The following is a 22,352-nucleotide window of genomic DNA, read 5'->3' on the forward strand; positions in this document are numbered from 1 at the left end:
CCAAGCTTGAGAGTTCAAACTTGAAGAAAGCACTTGAGTGGAAGAATGCTCTCAAGGACTTGTTATTCATGAAGTTTGGTGTCCAATTCATCCTTGATAAGATTCAGGTTGCTGTTGAGGCTTGTATTGCTCGAGACGATGAGCTTATAGTGAAGATAGCTGATCTTGAGAAAGAAATTGCAACGAAGAGAGCTGAGCTTTCACTTTTACTGAGCAAGAGAGATGACATGGTGCGGTCTTCGTCAGCTGGAGGTGCTTCGTCCTCAGCAGAAACCTTTGGCGATGGCTTATTTGACTAGCTTTTTTATTTTTTTTTTTTTTTAGTAGCTTGGCGTTTTAGACAGTTGTTTTGAAATATGATGTGATGAAACATGTTACGTATTTTGGGTTTATTCAACTATGCAGGTTGTGTTTTGTGCAAACGTGCACCAGCCATATGAACCTTATGTAGAAACTCAATATCTTCTCAACTGTGCAAGCTGTGTCTTTGTTTTTGCACATGTATATGAATTTATTTCGTGAAAAATGATTTATTTATCAAAGAATAGTACGCTCAGGCAGAAATATAGTCATGGGAATTATATGCATAATTTTGAAAATGCTCGTTGTGTTCATGACTATTTTGATTCAGGATGCCCAGCTGTTAGGGCTGTAACTTTATTCATAGTTTTGAACGTGCATGCTTATGTATAGAAAGTAATATTAGAGTACTTGCAAATATAATAAATTCATGTTTGAGGCAAAAGGCAATGCTTAATTGTTATTGGCATAGTAGGAGTTCGAGATCATACAAAAGAGAGTTGCTTGGTACATACTTGAAAGCGAAGTTAAGCATAGTACAACTTAAGCCATTTGCCATTGATAGGTTCCGCGAGACTTTCACCTTCCACTGTAGCTAGACGATAGTAACCGCTGTCATTGGCTTCCCTTATAAGATAAGGCCCCTCCTGACTTGGAGCAAAGTTGGAGGGTGCTGAGAGATTGCTCCTCACATGATCGGCTGCTTTTAGGACCATTTGTCCCTTGGCAAAAATCCTGACTTTCATGGCCTTGTTGTAAGCGTTGGCCATCTGTTGCTGATATCGCTGGGTGCAGTTATAGGCAAGATTTCGTGTTTCTTCCAAGGTTTCAAGGTCTGTAGTTCTCATTTCTGCACAAATGGTAGCATCTATATCTATTTCTTGTCCATGAACAACCCTTGGGGTAGGGACCAATAGCTCCACTGGAGATATAGCCTCGGTACCATACACAAGAGAGAATGGCGATAGACCGGTGGCTGTTTTGCTTGAGCTTCGGTATGCCCATAGGGTTTCGAGCACGTGCTCAGTCCAGCCACCCTCATACTTATGCACCATCTTGCTGAGAATTCTCAATAGTACTCGGTTGGTGGCTTCCGCTTGGTCGTTGCCTTGTGGATAGTAAGGAGTAGACTTGCGATGCTTGATGCAGCGATGGTTGAGTAGTTTTCAGAGATCTTTGTTAACAAAAGGAGTACCATTATCAGTAACAATCTTGTGAGGGATGCCAAATCTACAAATTATATGCTCTCTGATAAAATTTGCAACGGCTGGGCCTGTAGCCTTCTTTAGGGAAACTACTTCAACCCACTTTGTGAAGTATTCAGTGGCCACTAGTATCCAAATATGACCCTTGGAATGTGGATTGATGGGGCCAATTAGATCAAGCCCCCAAGTATGGAATGGCCAAGGAGTCATCATATTTTAGAGGTTGGTGGGATGAGTATGAATGAGACTCCCATGGATTTGGCAAGTATGGCAAGTCTTCACGTATTCAGCTACATCTTGTTTCATGGTGGGCCAAAAATACCCTAGGTTGAGCAGCTGCTGGAGAAGCCGCCTCTTGCCTTGATGGTTACCACACTCTCCAGCATGTACCTCTTGCATAACCGATTGTGCTTCGGGGGTCCCTAGGCATCTCAAAGGCTCCCCATTGAACCCTTTCCGGAAAAGAGTGTCTCCTTCCATAAAATAGCGGGCAGCCAACTTTTTCAAGCGGTAGACCTTCTTCTGATTATCGGGCAAGATGCCTTCTATGAGATACTCAAGGAAGGGTATGCGCCAATCACTAGTGGTGAAGACTGCACATGAATCCATCTGATCAAAAGTGTTTTGGCAGCTGGTGCATTGCTCTTGAATAGTAGCAGCTTGGTTGCTCATTTCTGGCCAGTAATAACCCAGCTGTTGGAGGCGTCTGTAGAGACTGACAGAACTGCTGGCACCACAGGATTTTTCATGGACTTCTTTTAATCGCTTGGTGGACTCACCAGGGCTCAAGCATCTAGTTAGAACTCCTCCAGGCAGCTTCTTGTACAATTCTCCAGCCATTAGAGTATAATCTTTGAGTATCTTTAAATGATCTTTCTCATCCGGTGATAATAGTGCTTCTTTAATGGGAGACCGCCAGTCTGTCTGACCTAGCAGTTGCTCAAAGAATTCTTCCTTCATCATTTGTATGACCGAGAAAGGCTTTTTCACAATAGTTACATCTGTAGTTGCACCTTCGAATCTGACTTTTGATCCCAATGTGGCTAGGGCATCGGCGAAGCGATTATCGGACCTTAAGGAGTGTTCAATATTGAATTCATCGAAAGAGTCCTCCAACCTTTGAGACATAGCTCTATATGGAGCTAAAGATGGTTCCTTGAGTGCAAAATCTCCTCTAGCTTGGCAAACAACCAGATTTGAGTCTCCAATCACTTGAAGATGCTTAATACCCATTTCATGAGCTACTGCTAGGCCCGTAAGATATGCCTCATATTCAGCCATATTATTGGTGCACGGGAAATCAAGTTTGAACAACATAGCCACTGTTTCTCCAGTATTTTTGGATAGGACTATCCCAGCCCCTCCTTCAGAAGTGGTAGAGGATCCATCAAATCGTAAGGTCCAAGCAGCCCCAGCTGCTTCCATCAGTGCAACTGCTGGCAGCTCTCCAGGTACATCATCAGTAATGTCCCAGCTGTCCTCACTAGGAAAGTTTGATAGTAAATCAGCGATGGCTTGACCCCTTACAGCCGTTAGGGTGATTGCTATGATCTCAAACTCAGATAATTGTAACAGCCATTGTGCTAGCCTTCCAGAAAGAACCGGTCACCTTAAGAGTGAATGGATTGGATGAGATTTTGTTAAGAGTTGTACCGTATGAGCTAGCAGATAATGACGCAGCCGCTGGGCAGCATATATCAGAGCAAGACAAGCCCTTTTAGCCCTTGGGTAGCGAGTTTCCGCATCTTTTAATTTTCTGCTAACATATTAAACTGGTCGCTCAATCCCTTCTTGATCATCTTGGGCTATAAGTGCTCCTATTGCCTCATCATTGGTAGCCAAATATAACTTAAGTGGTTTTCTTGGTATGGGTGCGCATACGGTTGGTAGCCTAGTCATAAGTTGCTGTAGCTGGAGAAATGCCTGCTAGCATTTGGAATCCCAGCGGAAGGGTCTTCCTTTTTTTAGCAATGGTGCAAAGACAGCCGTGAGGGCAGCAAGATCGGGAATAAACCGTCGGATGTATGAGAGCTTACCAACGAAACTTTTAAGCTGTGTGAGTGTAGTAGGTGGCTTCATGGTAACAATGGCTTGACTTTGCTAGGATCAATGTCTATGCCTCTTTGGTGGACAAGAAATCCCAGAAATTTCCCAGCCGTAACTCCAAAGGAACATTTGAGTGGATTCATGCGAAGCTTGTAGAGTCGACATCTTTCAAAGACCTTTCACAAGATAGCAAGATGATCTTTTTTTCGTTTTGGACTTCACAACGATGTCATCCACATAGCCCTCAATCTCTTTATGCATCATGTCATGAAAGATTGTGGTCATAGCCCTTTGATACGTGGCTCCGGCATTTTTGAGACTGAAAGGCATGACGGTATAGTAAAAGTTGCCCATAGGAGTTCAGAAGGCTGTTTTGTCCGCATCTTTGAATGACATTCTGATCTGATTATACCCGCTGAAACCATCCATGAATGAGAACATAGCATGCCCAGCAGCTGAATCAATGAGCATATCCATATTCGGAAGCGGAAACTCATCTTTAGGGCATGCTTTATTAAGATTTCTGAAGTCAACGCAACATCGTATTTGTCCATTCTTTTTCTTGACTGGTACAATATTTGAAAGCCACTTCGGGTGCATGATAGGCTTGATGAACCCAGCTGTGAGGAGCTTTTGAGCTTCTTGAATAATTTGAGCTTCAACCTCAGGATGGAATGTCCGCATGGGCTGCACTACTGGTTTTGCCCCTGGTTCCACATTGAGAGCATGTGCTACTAGGTTAGGATCCAAACCGGGAATCTCATGGTATTCCCAAGCACATAGTTGAGCCTTTTCCAGTGGTGGCAATGTTGCATTGACCGATGTTGGCCTCTAGATGTTAGGATCATCACTGAGATTAATGGACTCCAACTCCACATCAGGTGAAAAATTAGTTACCGCTGGGGGCTCTTTAGACAATTCTGCTAGACTGCTGGGCAGATTTTCTTCTACCGCTGGGGTTTTTGTTTCTTGAGTATAACAGCAAGTTGGTGTAGTACTTGCTTCATTCAGTCCGGGACCCTTCTGTTTGAGACTGCTAGGCCCTATGTACCGTCATAAGCGATACCCCAAACGACCATCCGGCAGCTGGCTTTGTACACATTGTGGCTGTGAGAGACCGCTGGGGGTTTCCCCACGTTCTCTTTTCTTTCTTCTTTGATCAAGGAAAGACCTCATGTCTATCTCTGGATTATTCTCAATATCTTGCCAGTGGGGTAATAGAGTTCCAACGGCCCTTGAGGTAGAATCTTCCCCACTTGGGGCGAGCTCATCATAGAAAGTGGCCTCAAAATAACGTGCCTCGAATAGATCAAATGGTGTAAGATTAGCAGGGATGCGTAGAGGCTTACCATTGAATCTCCCTTTGACACATTGGTGATACGTGAAGGGCATAAGCTTGTGTTTATGGAGCCATGGCCTCCCTACTAAAGCATGATAAGAAACGGTTGAATCGATAACATGGAATCTGGTGAGGGCAATAACGGGCCCCACTTTAAGGACTAATTGAATACTGCCAAGAGTGCATTCATGAATTCCAGCGAAGCTAAAAACCTCTATAGGTGCCCCAACGATTCTGCTGAGTGGGATCCCAGCTGCTCGAGGTGTGCTAGTTGGTATAAGATTAAGTGATGCACCGGTGTCCACTAGTGCCCTTCTTATGTGAACATCATTAATTTGAGCAGCAACATATAATGGTTTACTATGATCAGGGTGTTGTACCTCCATGTCCTCTTCGGTGAAGGTAATGGCATTAGTAGTCTCTAGGAAGGCTCGACTGGCATGAGCTTCAGCTGTGAGGCAGTGTGTTCCAAAGCTGGCTGCAATGGATACAAGGGCTTTTGTTGCTGTTCTCCTTGACTCCTCTTTAAGCCCTAACTGATTGAACAAAGTCTGAAAGGCAAGGCTTCTTTGAAGAGTAGAGTTAGCTGCTGGGGGCAAACCTGTACCACCGGCAGCTTCATTGTCATCAGCCCTATCATAAAAAAGTACAGTTGCCATGGCCTTTCCTCTAGGATGCTGAGGCAATGGGTTCCGCTGGATCCCTTGCTCACGTGTGAGATTCAAAGTACCATCAGAAATCTTCTCATGAAACGTTCTTCGGACCGCTCTACAATCTCTAGTTCCATGGCCCACAAATCGGTGATACCGACAATAGAAAGGCTTCCTCATATCTTCCTGAGTAGGCTCTCGGATAGGCTTGAATGGCCTAAGTACTCCATCAGCCATCCATTTGTCAATGACGACATTCATTTCTTCATCGGTGCATGGTATAAGAGGGTACTCTTCCTCCCTTTCTCTTTTTCGCTTTTCTCTGACTATTGGTTCACCGCTGGTGATTGTGAGAGCATGTGGACCACTTTTCTTTTCTGGCTTGGCCTTTTCGGTAGTGGAAGGCTTGACTGATACGGCTGTCTTCCTAGCTTTCTGGAGCAGCTGGGCAAACTGAATAATATCAAGATTTTCCAAATGGGCACGGTACTCATGAGACATGTTGTCAATGCAAATTTCAACAAGCTCTTGTTCTTTGAACTGCCCATAGCAATCAAGAGCAGCATCCCTAAATTGTCGGATGAAATCAAGGAGTCCTTCGGAGGACTTTGCTTGGTGTTGTGAAGTGTGAGAATGGTAACCTTTTCTTCTCCATGGAAATATTTTGAGCAGAAATTTTCAACCATGTCGTCCCATGTAGCAATGGAACCCGGCTGAAGGGTGGAAGACCATGTGTAGGCACGATCGGTAAGAGATTTTGAGAACTCTCTTAGACAAAGATCACCATTTCCAACAAAAGGACCCATAGAATTGAGAAATTTGTTGACATGCTCAATAGCATTCCCTTTCCTCCCATCATAAAGAGAGAAGGTAGGAGTCTCATATTTCTTCGGATACGGCTTGCTTAGTAACTCAGCTGGGTAGGGTGGCCTACGTATAAAGTGCCTTGGTTCCCTCGGTTGGCTAATCCTTTCCCTTTCCAGCAAAGCAGTGAGATCAGATAATGTAACAAACTGAGGAAGAGAGGCATTTTGCTCACCAGACTGAGGATTCCTAGCGGCTGACCCTCTCTCTTACTGGGTTCTAGGATCTGGCTGTTCATGTAATGGCTGGGGTGTTGGCCTTTGAGTTTCTCTTAAGATCCTCAAAGATTCAGCAAACTCGAGCTGAGCTTGTTGCATTCCTTGTAAAGTCTCCATGAGGAAAGAGAATCGGTGGTTAGAACCCTCTTGGTTAAACCTATGTTGGCCAGCCTGTTCTCCTTGTGTGGCTGGGTTGCTATGGCTTTGTGCAGCTGGGGGACTGTCGTTTTGAGTCCCTTCTTGTCAGCTACTCCGCAACCTAGGAGGCATGGTGAACTTTTGGCTTCAGTAGGATCCCCAGTGGAGTCGCCAAAATGTCGGGGGCAAAAAAGTTTCATTTCCAACAAATGAGGTTTATATTGGGTCGGGGCCCTAAACCAAAACTCGACGATTGGCTCGATACACAGCCCAAAGGCTATTGGCGAAGATCCAAACAATTCACCGTGTTTTCATGCCTTAGGCCTAGATTGAGACTTGCAAGAACGGCCCTTAAACAATCCCTACAGTGAACACGTCAGTGGGGTTAAAAAGTCTACTGTGAGAAATGACCCAGCGGTAGAGTGTTTCTGCAGAAAATAACCCAGCTGTAAAGTACTTATGCTGAAAAGAGTGACCCAGCCGTAAAATTATTTCTACAGAAAAATAACCCAGCGGTAGAGTGCTTCTGCAGAAAATGACCCAGCTGTAGAGTGCTTTTGCAGAAAAGAGTGGCCCAGCCGTAAAAGTATTTCAGCAGCAAAAACAACTCAGCAGTACAGTAAAGTAAACTTTGAGTATTTCACAGGTTAAGAGGAAACGTCAGAGTCATCATCCATTAGCTATAGGGAAGAGTCTTCTAATACAATAATATGAGGAAAAAATTCTATGGTAACAGTCACATCATAACCATGAATAGTAAATGAATAGATAAACATTATGGGTTCCATAATAGCAAATAATGAGGAAAGCTTAGCGTGAGATGAAGGGAGAGAGAGAGAGATCCCAACTAGTGCAGCAAGGTTATTATGGTGCCAAAGCATGCTCTTGAGCGTAGTACATATAATGGGTAGAGAGAGACACGTGTGGGCAACATGCAAAAGTTTATAGTGGGCTGTTGGAACTCACTGCTGGGGAGGAGCTGAATGTTTTAAACTTGAGGTATAAGAGATGTTTTTAAGCTAGGAGTGAGAGAATTCCGTTTCCATGCATAAGAATGAGAGCCTTATGACTTAGAATCAGAGCCTTATGACTTAGAATCTTGCTGGGATTTTGAGAAGCTGATATGGAAAGGTTTTTATGAGGGTTTTCCTCTATGAGTGTGTTTCTTGGCATCCTCCTTGTTCCCCCTTGAGGCATTAACAGAGGGTTCTATTTATAGTTGAGATTTAGGGGGCAATTGGCAAATAACTCTTGCTAAATCTCCCCCAATCTTCAGAAAATCCTTAGGGATTCGTTTCTTGGAATGTTAGCTAAGAATGGTAAGCTTGACCATTTGAAGACTCTTGCTGTTTTTGATGCAATATCAGCTGAGTTTCTGATCTTGCATTAATGCTGATTGGTCTTGACTTGCTAGGGTTAGCGCATGCATTAAGCTAATGACATTGGTTGTGCTACTTACTAGATTCAGAGCTCCCAAAGGCAAGTTAAATCACCCCAAGCCAGGTGTCAACCTTAGAGCCTTTGCTGGGAACTCTGCTGGGCTCTCCTTGGTGCCCTCCAAACCACATTTTCCTAAGTTTCCCCATTAGAGGTTCATGTGCTTGGTCTATAAACTAGAAAATACGTATTTTTTAGCATGAAAAACGAGCTGATTTGAGCTTGCTTCAGGGCATTAATGGCTACCTTAGATGCTTGACCTAATATGTTGGAGAAGAAAGAGGGGTGGTTGGCTAAAGTGCTTTCAGCCCCCTATTGGGTCTTCTCAGCCTTTTGTTAAGTCCATTTCAGCTTTATGTCACCCAATGACTGATGATATTTCAGAAAGGTTTGACCCTTGATGGACATGTGTCTTGTTCTGACTTGATAGGACAAGCTGATGCCTGACAGCAGTGGGCTCCAGCTGCTGACTTGTGCTGGATTTTTGGCTAATTAGCTCACGTGAGCTTCTGCTAATGGTGCGTAGGTTTTGGGCTGAGCTGGTCCAGTTGGGCCTCACGTTTGGGCTGCTTTGGGCCTAATTGTTCCCTTAAAATGAAGAATTTTGCCATGACACTCATGGGCTTTTATAAACTTTGCAAGGGAGGTATTTTCTTGGAGGATAAATATTTATAATTCCCATGAGTAAGAGATTTTGTATATGTGAAATAATTGTTGAGATAATATTTAGGCTTTGTAAATACGTGCCAAAAATAGCATTTGGGCTTTTGGAAATAGTGCCAAAAATAATATTGGGTTTTTAGAAATAGTTGCCAAGATGACATTGGGCTTTAGGAAATAGTTGCCAAAATAATATTGGGTTTTAGGAAATAGTGGCCAAGATGACGTTGGGCTTTAGGAAATAGTTACCAAAATAATATTTTGGCTTTAAGAAATAGTGCCCAAAACAATATTGGGCTTTATGAAATAGTGCCAAAACATTATTGGGCTTTAGGAAATAGTTGCCAAAATAATATTAGGCTTTAGGAAATAGTTGCCAAAATAATATTGGGTTTTGGAAATAGTTTGCCAAATTAATATTTGGGCTTTGCAAAATAGTGCCCAATTAATATTTGGGCTTTGGAAAATAGTTGCCAAATTAGTATTTGGGCTTTGGAAATAGTTTGCCAAATTAATATTTTGGCTTCGTAAAATAGTTTGCTAAATTAGTATTTGGGCTTTGTAAAATAGTTTGCCAAATTAGTATTCGGGCTTCGTAAAATAGTTTGCCAAATTGGTATTTGGGCTTCGTAAAACAGTTTGCCATTTGGGCTTCGTAAAATAGTTTGCCATTTTGTAGAAAATATCGCCGTATAGCAATGGGCTTTGAGGTGCCGTGTAGCAATGGGCTTAAAGATGCCGTGTAATAACGGGTTTTGCAAGGTGCTGTGTAGCAACGGGCTTAGAGGTGCTGTGTAGCAACGGGCTTAAAGGTGCCATGTAGCAACGGGCTTTGTAAGGTGCCGTGTAGCAATGGGCTTAAAGGTGCCGTGTAGCAACGGATTTTGTAAGCTGCCGTGTAGCAACGGGCTTAGAGGTGCTGTGTAGCAACGGGCTTTGTGGTGTCGTGTAGTAACGGGCTTAAAGGTGCCGTGTAGCAATGGGCTTTGTAAGGTGCCGTGTAGCAACGGGCTTAAAGGTGCCGTGTGGCAACGGGTTTAGAGGTGCCGTGTAGCAAAGGGCTTAGAAAAGGGTTTTGTTGGGCTTTTTGAGTCTTGTCAACGAGTTGAATGATTTTGGCCATTTTGTGGAGGGAGTATAATTTTGTGGCCCAACGTTGATAGATGGGTATTTTTGCGAAAACCCACGTTGGATAATATGTGGAATGTAGTGGGTAATATTTGTGAGATGGCCCAAGGTAATTTGTGGGGCTTATATATGTTGGAAATATTTGTGGGAGCCCAATAACATGGAGAATATTTAAGTAATATGTGGGAAATATTTACGTGGGCTTCGAAATAATTATTGGGCTTATGTGGGTATTTTTCTGTGCGTGGGCTAAAGAAGTTAGGGCCCGAAAATTTATACCTCAACAAAAATTAACCACCAAATCATGTTCACTTTGACTATAATTATTGCGAGGGGTATTTTATCACTTATCACCTCGGTCTAAATTTTCTATCTCAATACAAATTTTATTTTTATTTTATTTATTTATAAAAAGCTTACCATGATTGAGTAATGGATAAATACTATACCTGAAACAAGAAAGTACAACCATTCAAACAAGAAAGTTAGAGTGGAAAACCATAATAATAATAATAATAATAATAATAATAATAATAATAATAATAATAATAATAATAATAATAATAATAATTTTTCAATAAAAAAAATTCTTCAAAATTCTAAAATGTAAGAGGTGTCAATTTGGGTTAGCATGCCGTGCCGTGTAGAGGTAGGGATATTTGGCTAAATGGCTCAACCCAAATCCAATCTATTTAATAATTGTTTCATGACTCATTAACTCTAACACAACATGTTAATGAAGCAGGTAGATATGACATGACCAATTTCAACCTATTTAATATTAAGCAAGTTTTTTTTTTTTTTTGAGCAAAAACGATAGTAGACTTTATTTATATAGAATCACTTTGTACAATGGGGAAGAGAAAATAGGGGCATTCTTAATCAAAGAATAACCTTCTCTTTCTCTTTTGCAACACTAACCAAAGCTAGAACCGCATGATTACATCATAAAAGAAAAATTAAAAATAAAGTAAAATAAAATCAAAAACTATCTCTAATCCAATTAATGTCTTCAAGGATCCAAGCAACCTCTAGTGAGCAAACAAGTTCAGCAAGGTTACACTCTTCTTCAAACTTTTAAGAAGCTGATGCTGAGACCGAATTGAACAGCTGTTCTCACTAAAGAAGTCATTGTACAAATAGAGCTCAAAGTCTTCTCCACATGAACACATGATGCAGCAAACACTTCACCTATGTTGTTTCGTATAAGGAGACCAAAACCCACTGAAGTTACTCTTTTTTCTTCTTCATCTTCTTCTTCTTTTTATTTTTTTATTTTTTATAACTGGATTTGAAAAGCTGAGAATTTTTATGGAAGAGAAGGGGGAGATTGAGTACCAACCCCAGTTAGAGGAAAGAAAGAATGGGTATCAAATGGATCAATGACTTGTTTTTTCTGATGTGGATGCAGTTCTGCAGAGTGATTGAGATCATGATTTTCGACATGCTGCTTGGAGCTCAACACCTTCAGACTAGGAGACTGATTTGAATTCAAAACCATATCACCCCGAATAATACGCTTCCAATTGCGTAAAGAGTGTTTTGTCAAGTCTAAGTTCTTAGTACATTCAAATGACGTTGTGCTCATCTCAATATCTTCCCCAACTTTAGAGTGAATCTCTCCAGGCTTTTTGAAATTCTCTTCAGTTGGATTCATTCCAAAAGGCCTAAGTTGGCTAGATTTTGAGTTTGAAGAGGATCGACTCCCCTATGACTTTCGGTTTTTCCTCTAATTTCCAGCTTGCTAGTAGATTCACCCTTATCTCTCCCTTTCAAATTCAAATCAGAATCTGACTTAGAGATTAAATCGGATCTCAAGTTTGCCTCGTCTCTTTGAGAATTCGAAATCTGATTCGGACTAGGAATCCTAACCATTTCCCGCTCAAGAAAATTAAAATTACCTTCAATGAAATCAATTGGCATGCTGAATAATTGCTCCCCTGGATTTTCGGTTTGCCCTTCAAGTCTTGTCCGTTGCTGCTCTCCCTTCTCCCTTATTGTGTCTAGATTCATCGGTGTGGTATTTGTTTTTGGAGTAAATACTGGCTCATCCATAACTGTAGGAGCATTTAGTGGCGTATCATAGTGTGGAGTTAATGCCAAATCCGTTCTGTGTTTTTTGGTGCTAACGTGTACATTGTCGTTTGTTGCCAATGGTGTTTGACTTTCCTGCATCATCTCCCTCCTTAGTGATTGTCCGTGAGTGGTGTTCCTTATATATTAAGCAGGTTTTAGTTGACACAAATCCAATATATTTAACTCGCTTAAAAAAAAGCACATGATTAATATTATTATAAATTTAATACATACTCGTAACATCAAAATACATATTGAGGATAGATTAAGTGAGAGTATGTTAGATTAAATAAAAAAAAACAAATGCAGATTGGATAGAGATGTTATACCACTTGATCGGAAAGCAAATACGATAAAAGCTTTTTTACTGGTGGGACTAGGTGGGTAACATACTAAAATGTTCAGGTGGGGAGTAGCCAAGTAGCCCATCAACCCAACCAATTAGAGGTGGGGAGAAATGAAATTTGTGGTTCGTGATTAGATTGATAGGTAGATTGTGGTGATTTTAATTAAGGGGAAATTACACTTTACCACCCTAAACTAAGCACCAGATTACACTTTGCACCCTAAACTATCCAAATGCACACTTTGCACCCTAAACTATTACACTTATCGCACTTTGCACCCCGATGTTACTTTTGCTGTTATGTTTAACGGAATCTTGCTGCATGTGACAAGCACATGCTTCTTACTTAGGTGGAACAAACTTAAAAGACTGAAATGCCCTTCTTCAAAATTAATTAAAACAGTAAGATTTCGTTAAACATAACAGCAAAAGTAACACCGGGGTGCAAAGTGTAATAAGTGTAATAGTTTAGGGTGCAAAATGTGCATTTGGATAATTTAGAGTGCAAAGTGTAATCTGGTGCATAGTTTAGGGTGGTAAAGTGTAATTTCCCTTTTAATTAAGGAAGCAATTTTGATTTATATTGGTTTTTACTTTTATTTTTAATTGTTTTTATATATTAATTATTGAAATGACACTAATCACATTTATTATTATATTAATTTATATATTTTTTGTCATAAAATTACAACAATTTTAATATTTTTAAACCACAAATTATAGAAATTATATCTTGGAGAAGAACTTGTTCTAAGAATCAAAGTTCTTCTTCAATCTAAGTAGAGAAAATCATCAATACATAAAGCATGTTTTACTAATAACTGGATAGGTCTATCATCATTTCTATGTACACGAGAGAACTCGACCCTACTAAAATCATGGTTTGGTTACTTTTGTATGCAGTAGTTTCTTGAAGTAACACTTATGTTTGGTATCATTAAAAATAAAAAACAAAAAACAAAACCTATGTTTGGTAACTCTTTTTTGGGTATTTGTTAAGGGTGTTATATTTACAACATTTTCATAACAAATTTTAAGTGGCAAGTTATTATTGATTGTTATGAATGAGTAAAAAAATAATTTAAGTTGTAAATTCAAATTAAAATCAATAACAATTTAACATTTATAATTTATTATGAAAATGTTGTGATAGTACCCGGTTTGATTTTCTTGAGCGCCAATTTTCGCTTTAAGAATCTAAAATGTCGCGGTTAGAAACTACTTCAGAAAATTTTGCTTCTAAAACTAAAACCTTATTAGAAATTTAGAACCAAAATTACATAAGCAGCAGCTGAAACACTAGAAGGAAATGGAAGATGCTGAGAACCGCATTCTCATGCATAATCCCAAAGCTTCAAAAAATCTCTTCCATGAAAGAACTGGAACGAGCCCAAGCTATTGTCACCAAGGCTGGCCTCTACACCCACCCTTATATACTCTCGAAGCTCATAGCATTCTCCGCTTTGTCCCCATTAGGAAGCCTCGCCCATGCACAAGACCTGTTCGACGAAAGTACCAAGGACAATTCTTTCATTTGTAACACTATGATTAGAGCTTACGTTAATAGCATTTTTCCCATTAAAGGTATTTATATTTACAATCATATGATACACATGAATGTTGGGTCTGATCATTTTAGTTACAATTTTGTGCTCAAGGCGTGTGGTAGAGTTTTGAAGTGTGTGGATTGTGATGCGTTTGGTGTTGTTCGTAAGGGAGCTGAAGTTCATGGCCGAGTTGTGAAGTTGGGGTTTGATTGTGATGTTTATATTCAGAATTCGTTGGTGTTTATGTATGCCCAATGTGGGTTTCCCCTTCTTGCTCGCCATGTGTTTGATGAAATGACTGAGAGAAGTGTTTCGTCGTGGAATATCATGATAATGGCCTATGATCAGACTAATGACTTTGAATCGGCTGATTACCTTCTTGAGTTGATGCCTCAGAAGAATGTGGTTTCATGGAATACCTTAATAGCACGGCATGTTAAATTGTGTGATATTGAAGCAGCTAGAAGGGTATTTCAAGAGATGTTAAAAAGGGATGCGGTCTCTTGGAATACAATGATTGCTGGCTATGTGCAGGTTAAGGATTATGCTGGAGTGTTGGCACTTTTTGGTGAAATGCAAATTGCTAAGGTGGATGCAACGGAAGTAACGTTTATATCTGTTTTGGGTGCTTGTGCTGAAACGGGTGCATTGGAGATAGGTAGGAAGATTCATGAGTCCTTGAAAGATAAGAAGTACAAGGTTGAAGGGTATTTGGGTAATGCCCTTGTAGATATGTATGCTAAATGTGGGAATTTGAGTTTGGCTTGGGAGGTATTTAATGAGCTTAAAATGAAACCAGTCAGCTGTTGGAATGCAATGATTATGGGCTTGGCCGTCCATGGTTACTGTGAGGAAGCTTTGGAATTGTTTGCAGCCATGGAATTAAAGCTTGATGAGGTCATCCCTAACCGGATAACATTCATTGGTGTTCTGATTGCTTGTAGCCATAAGGGTTTGGTGGAAAAAGGACAAGAGTATTTTAATCGCATGATCAAGGAATATAAGGTCATGCCTGATATAAAGCATTATGGATGCATGGTTGATCTTCTTAGCAGATGGGGATTGTTATATGATGCTTTCCAGGTGATCAAAACTATGCCTTTGCCTCCAACTGCTGTGTTGTGGAGAACTTTGTTGGGTGCTTGTAGGGTTCATGGGAATGCAGAATTGGCTGAGGAATCATTCTGCCAGCTTGCCAAGTTGGAAGTTCTTAGCGATGGAGATTATGTTTTGTTGTCAAACATTTATGCTGAAGCTGAGAGATGGGATGATGTGGAGCGAGTAAGGAATGAAATGCTTCTTACTGGAGTTCCCAAGAAACTTGGTTCCAGCAATATAGAGATGAGATAATTATAGAACAGTAAGTATAATGAACCGTATTTTTAACTATTGTTGACATGGCTGTTGTGATTTTTGCATAATAAAAGTGGTGTTAGTTAAAAATTTAAATGAAACTGATGTTGTTTCAATCACCACGGCCCATGTTGGTGTTAGCCGTGCTAAAAATTTGTCTTGCAATTTAACCATTGATTTGTGGCTTCTGTGCTCCAAGCTTTTAGATTAGTCCTTGATTCCTTTTTCTATTTTAAAGCTTTTTCAAAAAAAATGTTTATTTATTTATTATTTTATTTTTTAAAGCTAGGATTCTTGTTAACCTCTAATGATAAACACAACATTTATACTCTATACGATTGATTAATCCCTGTCAATTGTTGAATTTGTTTATTCCAAGTCAAGCTATTTGCACAAGAGTCAAGGCCCCTAGTGCACGCACTCCTTTTTTAAAATTTTAAAGAGAAACTGGATGAATTGTATTGCCTCTTTCGTTTAGCTTCTCAGTTGGACCTGTTCTTTAGTAGCATCTTCTCAAGGGAACCAAACGAGTAAAAACAAATAAAATAAAAAGACTGACGTATTAGTTGGAGTCAACTTTACCATATTCAAATTACTAAAGGGCCATCCTTATTCAAATATAATGTTTTTAACAAAATCTTTAGTGGTTAAAGACTTGTTCGGACTTGTCGTCCGGAATTAAAAATTATTTCTTAAAAAAAACATTTTTAGAGTTGGTAGGGTTTGGGATAAGTAGGTAAGAATAGAATTATATTTGTATAAAAAGCGAGATTTTAAGATCTACATATAAAAGAGTCCAAAAATAAATTGAATTTAAGCTCCAAACACACGTACCAAGTTTTTTATTATTATTTTTTTATTTTATAATAAGGGAAAACTTAAATTATAGTTTCTTATTAGTGATATATATATATATATTTTTTAAACAATTTATATTAAAAAAAAATTCAACCTTGGCTTATTGATTAATACAATTATATATATATATATATACTTTTTTTATTTGAGAAACACACACACATACACATATAGGGGAAGGGGTATGAGATAAGAGAATATAATTATATATGGTTGAACTTAATTGGAGAATTTGATATAACAATTATACCAAAGTTTTATATGGGAAAAGATATTTTCTGATTGAACCTCTAATTCCTTCCTATTTTTAGGTGGAAATGCAAGTGATATATAATTGTCTCTATATATCAAGAGGATTCAGAAAGTTAGTTAAGACTTTAAAAAAAGGCAAAAATACTCCTAATCTAATTAGATAAACCTTATTCTTAAGAAATAAAAAATAGGATTAAAATTGTAATTCAACAAAATTAAAAAAAAGGCTGGAGAAACTTTTTTTTCAAAAAATTAGTACACTCTCTATTTAAATATATCGCACGCACGTTTAATACTTTTTTTTTCCCCTAAAATCTAACACATACTAAACCAGCAGTTTATTTCATTTCAAATCCTAAATTTTAGTTTCTTGAAAATCTCTTTCTATGTAACCTCACTAATGGTAAATAAATTCAAATTTAAAAATTACATTAAACTCAAAATTAAAAAACAAAAAGTCTCATCACATGGGCGAAGCGCATGTTATGAGGCAAGTATATCTTATGTCTAAATAAATAAAGAGAGTTGAATGATTCATTATGCGAGAATCTTATCCCACTATTTTTTTTAATCTCAACTCTCAAAATATCTCGATGTTGAGAGCACGACCGCTTTCAATTTTTCCATTTATTACTAGATATTAGTATTATGCTAGTGTGATGCATGACTTAATTAAGAATCATGTATAAATTAATGAAAAAAAAAATTTTAAGTAAAAAAAATTGATAATAAAAATAAATTAATCTTTTACTCTATTTTTTTAAACAAAGTAACATTTTACTTTAAGTATAGAATGAGTGCATATTATGTAAGATTAAGTTTTTATAAATAAATTCACCTCAAATAAAGTTTTTATAAATAAATAAAATCATATATAAGTCCAAAATTAATTGAATGGAATATGGTAGACAACTATGCAACTAATGTAAAAGGAGATGCCTAAAAAAAATATAAAGGGAGTTGCATAATTAAAGCTCAAGTACATATTTAAATGAAAAACCTTGAATTCAATAAATTTTTTAAAAATAATTGAAAGCATATTTAAGTGGTAATTTCAATGTAACAATTAAGAATTATGAACAATCCAAATTGCTAAACATTAAAAAAATAAAGTAGATAAACTTACGTAATAATTGAATTTTTGTCTTTGAAAGTGAGGTAGGAGGCATTGAATTTCACCCTATCAAAACAAAATGTGTAAATATAAACTTTGAGAAATTCTTTTTTGAGAAAAAGTCAACACCAAGAGTATTACCAAGAGTATTGTTTGATCGAGTGCTTTGAAATCTCAAGGAAACGTCCTGAAAAAAAAATAAAAAAACATGAATAATAAAAAAAACAAACAAATATCAAATAACCCTAAAAATGATAGATACTTGGACGTTCAAAATATTAAAAAAAAAGCAATCAAGAATCTAGCCTCATTATTTATGGTAGCCTAAAAATCTAAAGATGAGAGTCATGGTATAATAAAACTATTATCCATAATCATTCATATATTTATCCAACAAACAAAATTTCAACCACGGTAAACTTCAACACCAAAAAAAAAAGTTGATAAGAAGATGTTTCTATTTAAAACAATAATTTTAAGTTGTGAAAAAGTTGATATAAGCTAAAAAAGAAAAAAATCAAAATTAAAATCCAATAACTTAAAAATCAAGTTGTTAACGTTAATTACAAATTTTTATTATCTGTTATACCAAAAAAATCATGTTGTTAATTAAGGTTATTAGCTTTTTTTTAATCCAAAATTTTGATATTTATCTAAAAAAATTAAATTAAAAATATATATATTTGGAAAAAAGTAGATAAAAAATTTATTATCAATTCCTCCCCATTTTATATCCTCCCAATGAAAGTTGTGATGAAGTTGATATAAGCAAAAAAGGAAGGAATTTATTTAAAATCAAATATCATAAAAATCAAGTTGTTAACGTTAATTACAATTTTTTTCCCTATTATACTATGAAAATCATTTCGTTATTAGCTTTTTTTTTTTAATCCAAAAATTTGATATTTATCCAAAAAAATAAATTAAAACAAAATATATTTGAAAAAAAGTAGATAACAAATTTATTAGCAATTCCTCCTCGTGTGTATATCCTCCCAATGAAAGTCATTTTTTTATTTTTATTGTATATAAATGTTTTCTTTTTACGTGCAGTGTAGTAATTAAAAAATAAGAAAGTTGCTACTTTTTTTATAATACACTAAACGTATAAAAAAAAAAAAAAAAAAAGAAGAAGGATTAGATGGATTTGATGAAGAATTTGGATTATAACACACTACACTAAAAATAAGGATTAGATGGATTAAATGAAGAATTTGAATTGTAATCAAATTAAGATTTTTATTAACTTACAAATTATAGAAGTGGAAAAATTATATATATTTTGTAATCTAAAAATCTAAGTGATTTATATAAAAAATTTCACGTACGATGCACGTGAAATATTAGATTTATCAACTTATAAATTATATAAAAATATAAATCATATTAATTTACTAAAAATCACATACGATAATTATATATTAATATACTTATTAATATAATTAATATGCAATAAATAAATCATAATATATACTTATTAATATAAAAATTAATGTTAATAAAAAATAGTTCATTATCCATTGTAATTTTTATTTATATATATATATATATATTAATTTTTACAAATTAATAAATAAATCATATTAATATTTGAGGTCATATGCATGTGAAATATGATTAATATTTTTTTGATATAAATTATATCTTTATTACATTTTTATGAAAAATCTAATAAAGATATGATTTATATCTAAGACTCTATAATTCAGGTTAGAAATTATATATCTTATATAATTTCTAAACAATCAAACTAACATTATAAAAAAAAAATCAATTGATAATCCATAACAATTCTCTAAATTGGATTAAAAATTTAAGGAAATCAACTTCAAAAAATACACAAAATATATTCAATTTGATGGAAAAAAAAGTAGAGTAAAAAAAAAAAAAAAAGAAGTACTTGTAAGGTTGTAGGTAGAAGAAGAGAATAATAGATGTTGTAGGTAGAAGAAGAGAAAAATAGCGCAAAAGAACCGTATGATGAGTATTAATTATGAATTATTTGATATATATATATGCGCGCACACACACACGCGCCTGCGCACACACACACACTATACATATAAAAAAAAGGATTAGATGGAATTGATGAAGAATTTGGATTATAACACTCTACACTAAAAAATAAGGATTAAATGGATTAGATGAAGAATTTGGATTGTAATCAAATTAAGATTTTTATCAACTTAAAATTATAGAAGAAAAAAAAAATTAAATCTAAAAATCTAAGTGATTTATATAAAAAATTTCACGTACGATGCACGTGAAATATTAGATTTATCAACTTATAAATCATATCAAAATATAAATCATATTAATTTACTAAAAATTACGTACAATAATTATATATTAATATTCTTATTAATATAATTAATATACAATAAATAAATCATAATATATACTTATTAATATAAAAATTAACGTTAATAAAAAATAGTTCATTATCCATTGTAATTTTTTTTTAATACATATTAATTTTTACAAATTGATAAATAAATCATATTAATTTTTGAAGTTATATGCACGTGAGATATGATTTTATATTTTTTGATATAAATCATATCTTTATTACATTTTTTATGAAAAATCTAGTAAAAATATGATTTATATCTAAGAATCTATAATTCGGGTTAGAAATTATATATCTTATATATTTTCTAAACAATCAAACTAACATTATAAAAAAAAATCAATTGACAATCTGTAACAATACTCTAACTTGGATTAAATATAAGGAAATCAACTTAAACAAATACACAAAATATATTCAATTTGATGTGAAAAAAAAAAGTAGAGAAAACAACTACGTACTTGTAAGGTTGTTGGTAGAAGAAGAGAATAATAGATGTCGTAGGTAGAAGAGGAGAAGAATAGCGCAAAAAAACAACCGTATAATGATTACTAATTATGAATTATTTGATATACACACACATACACACTATACATATATAAAAAAAGGGATTAGATGGATTTGATGAAAAGTTTGGATTATAACACACTACACGAAAAAATAAGGATTAAATGGATTAGATGAAGAATTTGGATTGTAATCAAATTAAGATTTTTATCAACTTAAAAATTATAGGAAAAGAAAAATTATATATATATATTTTTAAATCTAAAAATCTAAGTGATTTATATCAAAAATTTCACATACGATGCACGTGAAATATTAGATTTATCAACTTATAAATCATATCAAAATATAAATCATATTAATTTACTAAAAATAATGTACGATAATTATATATTAATATAATTAATATACAATAAATAAATCATAATATATACTTATTAATATATAAATTAACTTTAATAAAAAATAGTTCATTATCCATTGTAATTTTTATTAATATATGTAAGGACCAAAAACGCATAAAATTAGCTTAGAGACTTGGCTGTTTGTTTATTCACTAAAGGTCCATATACAATACATTTGGTAGAGAGGGTTCAACAACAAAAGTCCCTCCTCCGTAGTTTCCTGATTCCTATTTATATCATTTGTTCCTTTTATCATGGCCTTACACCTCGCAATCTACTATGTTTTTCCTCCTGACACCTGTCTGTCGGTAATGGAGCAGAGTTCTAACTTTGCGTTCAGCACTGTTCAGGTCATATCTACATTAATGCAACGGATTGAGTTGGTATCTTCTAATTAATGCGGCCAGAATGGTTGTTGCCGGGCATTTAATGCAACCCTCTAAATTAGCCTGCCACCTTCGGATATTTGCAACCCTTATGTCAGCAGCGCCCATGCCACTTCATCTTCGGGTATCTCCAGGTAACTTCCCTTACTCCTTTACTTCATCTTGCTTAATGCATGTCGGCCTTCCTTTCCTCGGGTCTTCGGGTTCCTGGGTCCTCGGAACCCCACAATATATATTAATTTTTACAAATTGATAAATAAATCATGTTAATATTTGAAGTCATATGCACGTGAGATATGATTTATATTTTTTGATATAAATCATATCTTTATTACATTTTTATGAAAAATCTAGTAAAGATATGATTTATATCTAAGAATCTATAATTTGGGTTAGAAATTATATATCTTATATAATTTCTAAACAATCACTGGCATTATAAAAAAATCAATTGACAATCTGTAACAATACTCTAAGTTGGATTAAATTTAAGGAAATCAACATAAACAAATACACAAAATATATTCAATTTGATGTGAAAAAAAAAGAGTAGAATAAACAACTACGTACTTGTAGGGTTGTTGGTAGAAGAAGAGAACAATAGATGTTGTAGGTAGAAGAGGAGAAGAATAACACAAAAGAACCGTGTAATGAGTATTAATTATGAATTATTTTATATATATATATATACACACACACACACACTCCACATTAAAGAATTTTATATGAACAAAAAGTCTAAAACTAATATTAATTGAATAGAACTTAATAAACTAAAATTCTAAACACTACGTTGCAACCTTAGACAAAATAAACTAAAGAAAAGAACAAATTAAACACTACATTGTTGTATTTTTATCCACTTAGAAATACTTATATATCCATATTGAAGAATTTTATATGAACAAAAAGTCTAAAGCTAATATTAATTGAATAGAATTTATAAACAAAAATTCTAAACACTACATTGCAACCTTAGACAAAATAAATTAAAGAGAAGAACAAATTAAACATTACGTTGCTGTATTTTTATCCACTTAGAAATATAGCAAGTGTAATTCAACTTTAATGAAATTAAGATTTTTATCCACTTACAAATTATAGTTGAAGAAAAATTATATCCACTTAGAAATTATAGTTTAAGAAAACTTTTATATATATATATATATATATA

The 22,352-nt window shown here is 35.4% G+C and overlaps 2 protein-coding genes across 2 annotated transcripts; one reads left to right on the plus strand and one right to left on the minus strand.

The window, feature by feature from the left end:
• Nucleotides 1–827: 827 nt before the first annotated feature.
• Nucleotides 828–1,355, minus strand: LOC142608865 (uncharacterized). Its single transcript, XM_075780524.1, has one exon. The coding sequence runs from the start codon at nucleotides 1,353–1,355 to the stop codon at nucleotides 828–830; it is 528 nt and encodes a 175-aa protein (XP_075636639.1).
• A 12,277-nt stretch (nucleotides 1,356–13,632) lies between these two features.
• On the plus strand, nucleotides 13,633–15,397 carry LOC142610009 (pentatricopeptide repeat-containing protein At5g15300-like). Its single transcript, XM_075781726.1, has one exon. The coding sequence runs from the start codon at nucleotides 13,724–13,726 to the stop codon at nucleotides 15,302–15,304; it is 1,581 nt and encodes a 526-aa protein (XP_075637841.1). The 5' UTR covers nucleotides 13,633–13,723; the 3' UTR covers nucleotides 15,305–15,397.
• Nucleotides 15,398–22,352: the final 6,955 nt, after the last annotated feature.

The sequence above is a fragment of the Castanea sativa genome, chromosome 9, assembly GCF_040712315.1.
Source record: "Castanea sativa cultivar Marrone di Chiusa Pesio chromosome 9, ASM4071231v1".
NCBI classification, from domain to species: domain Eukaryota; kingdom Viridiplantae; phylum Streptophyta; class Magnoliopsida; order Fagales; family Fagaceae; genus Castanea; species Castanea sativa.

Coding starts and splice junctions, on each gene's coding strand:
- LOC142610009 (XM_075781726.1), top strand. CDS start 13,724: ATGCTGAGAACCGCATTCTCATGCATAATCCCAAAGCTTCAAAAAATC.
- LOC142608865 (XM_075780524.1), bottom strand. CDS start 1,355: ATGGTGCATAAGTATGAGGGTGGCTGGACTGAGCACGTGCTCGAAACC.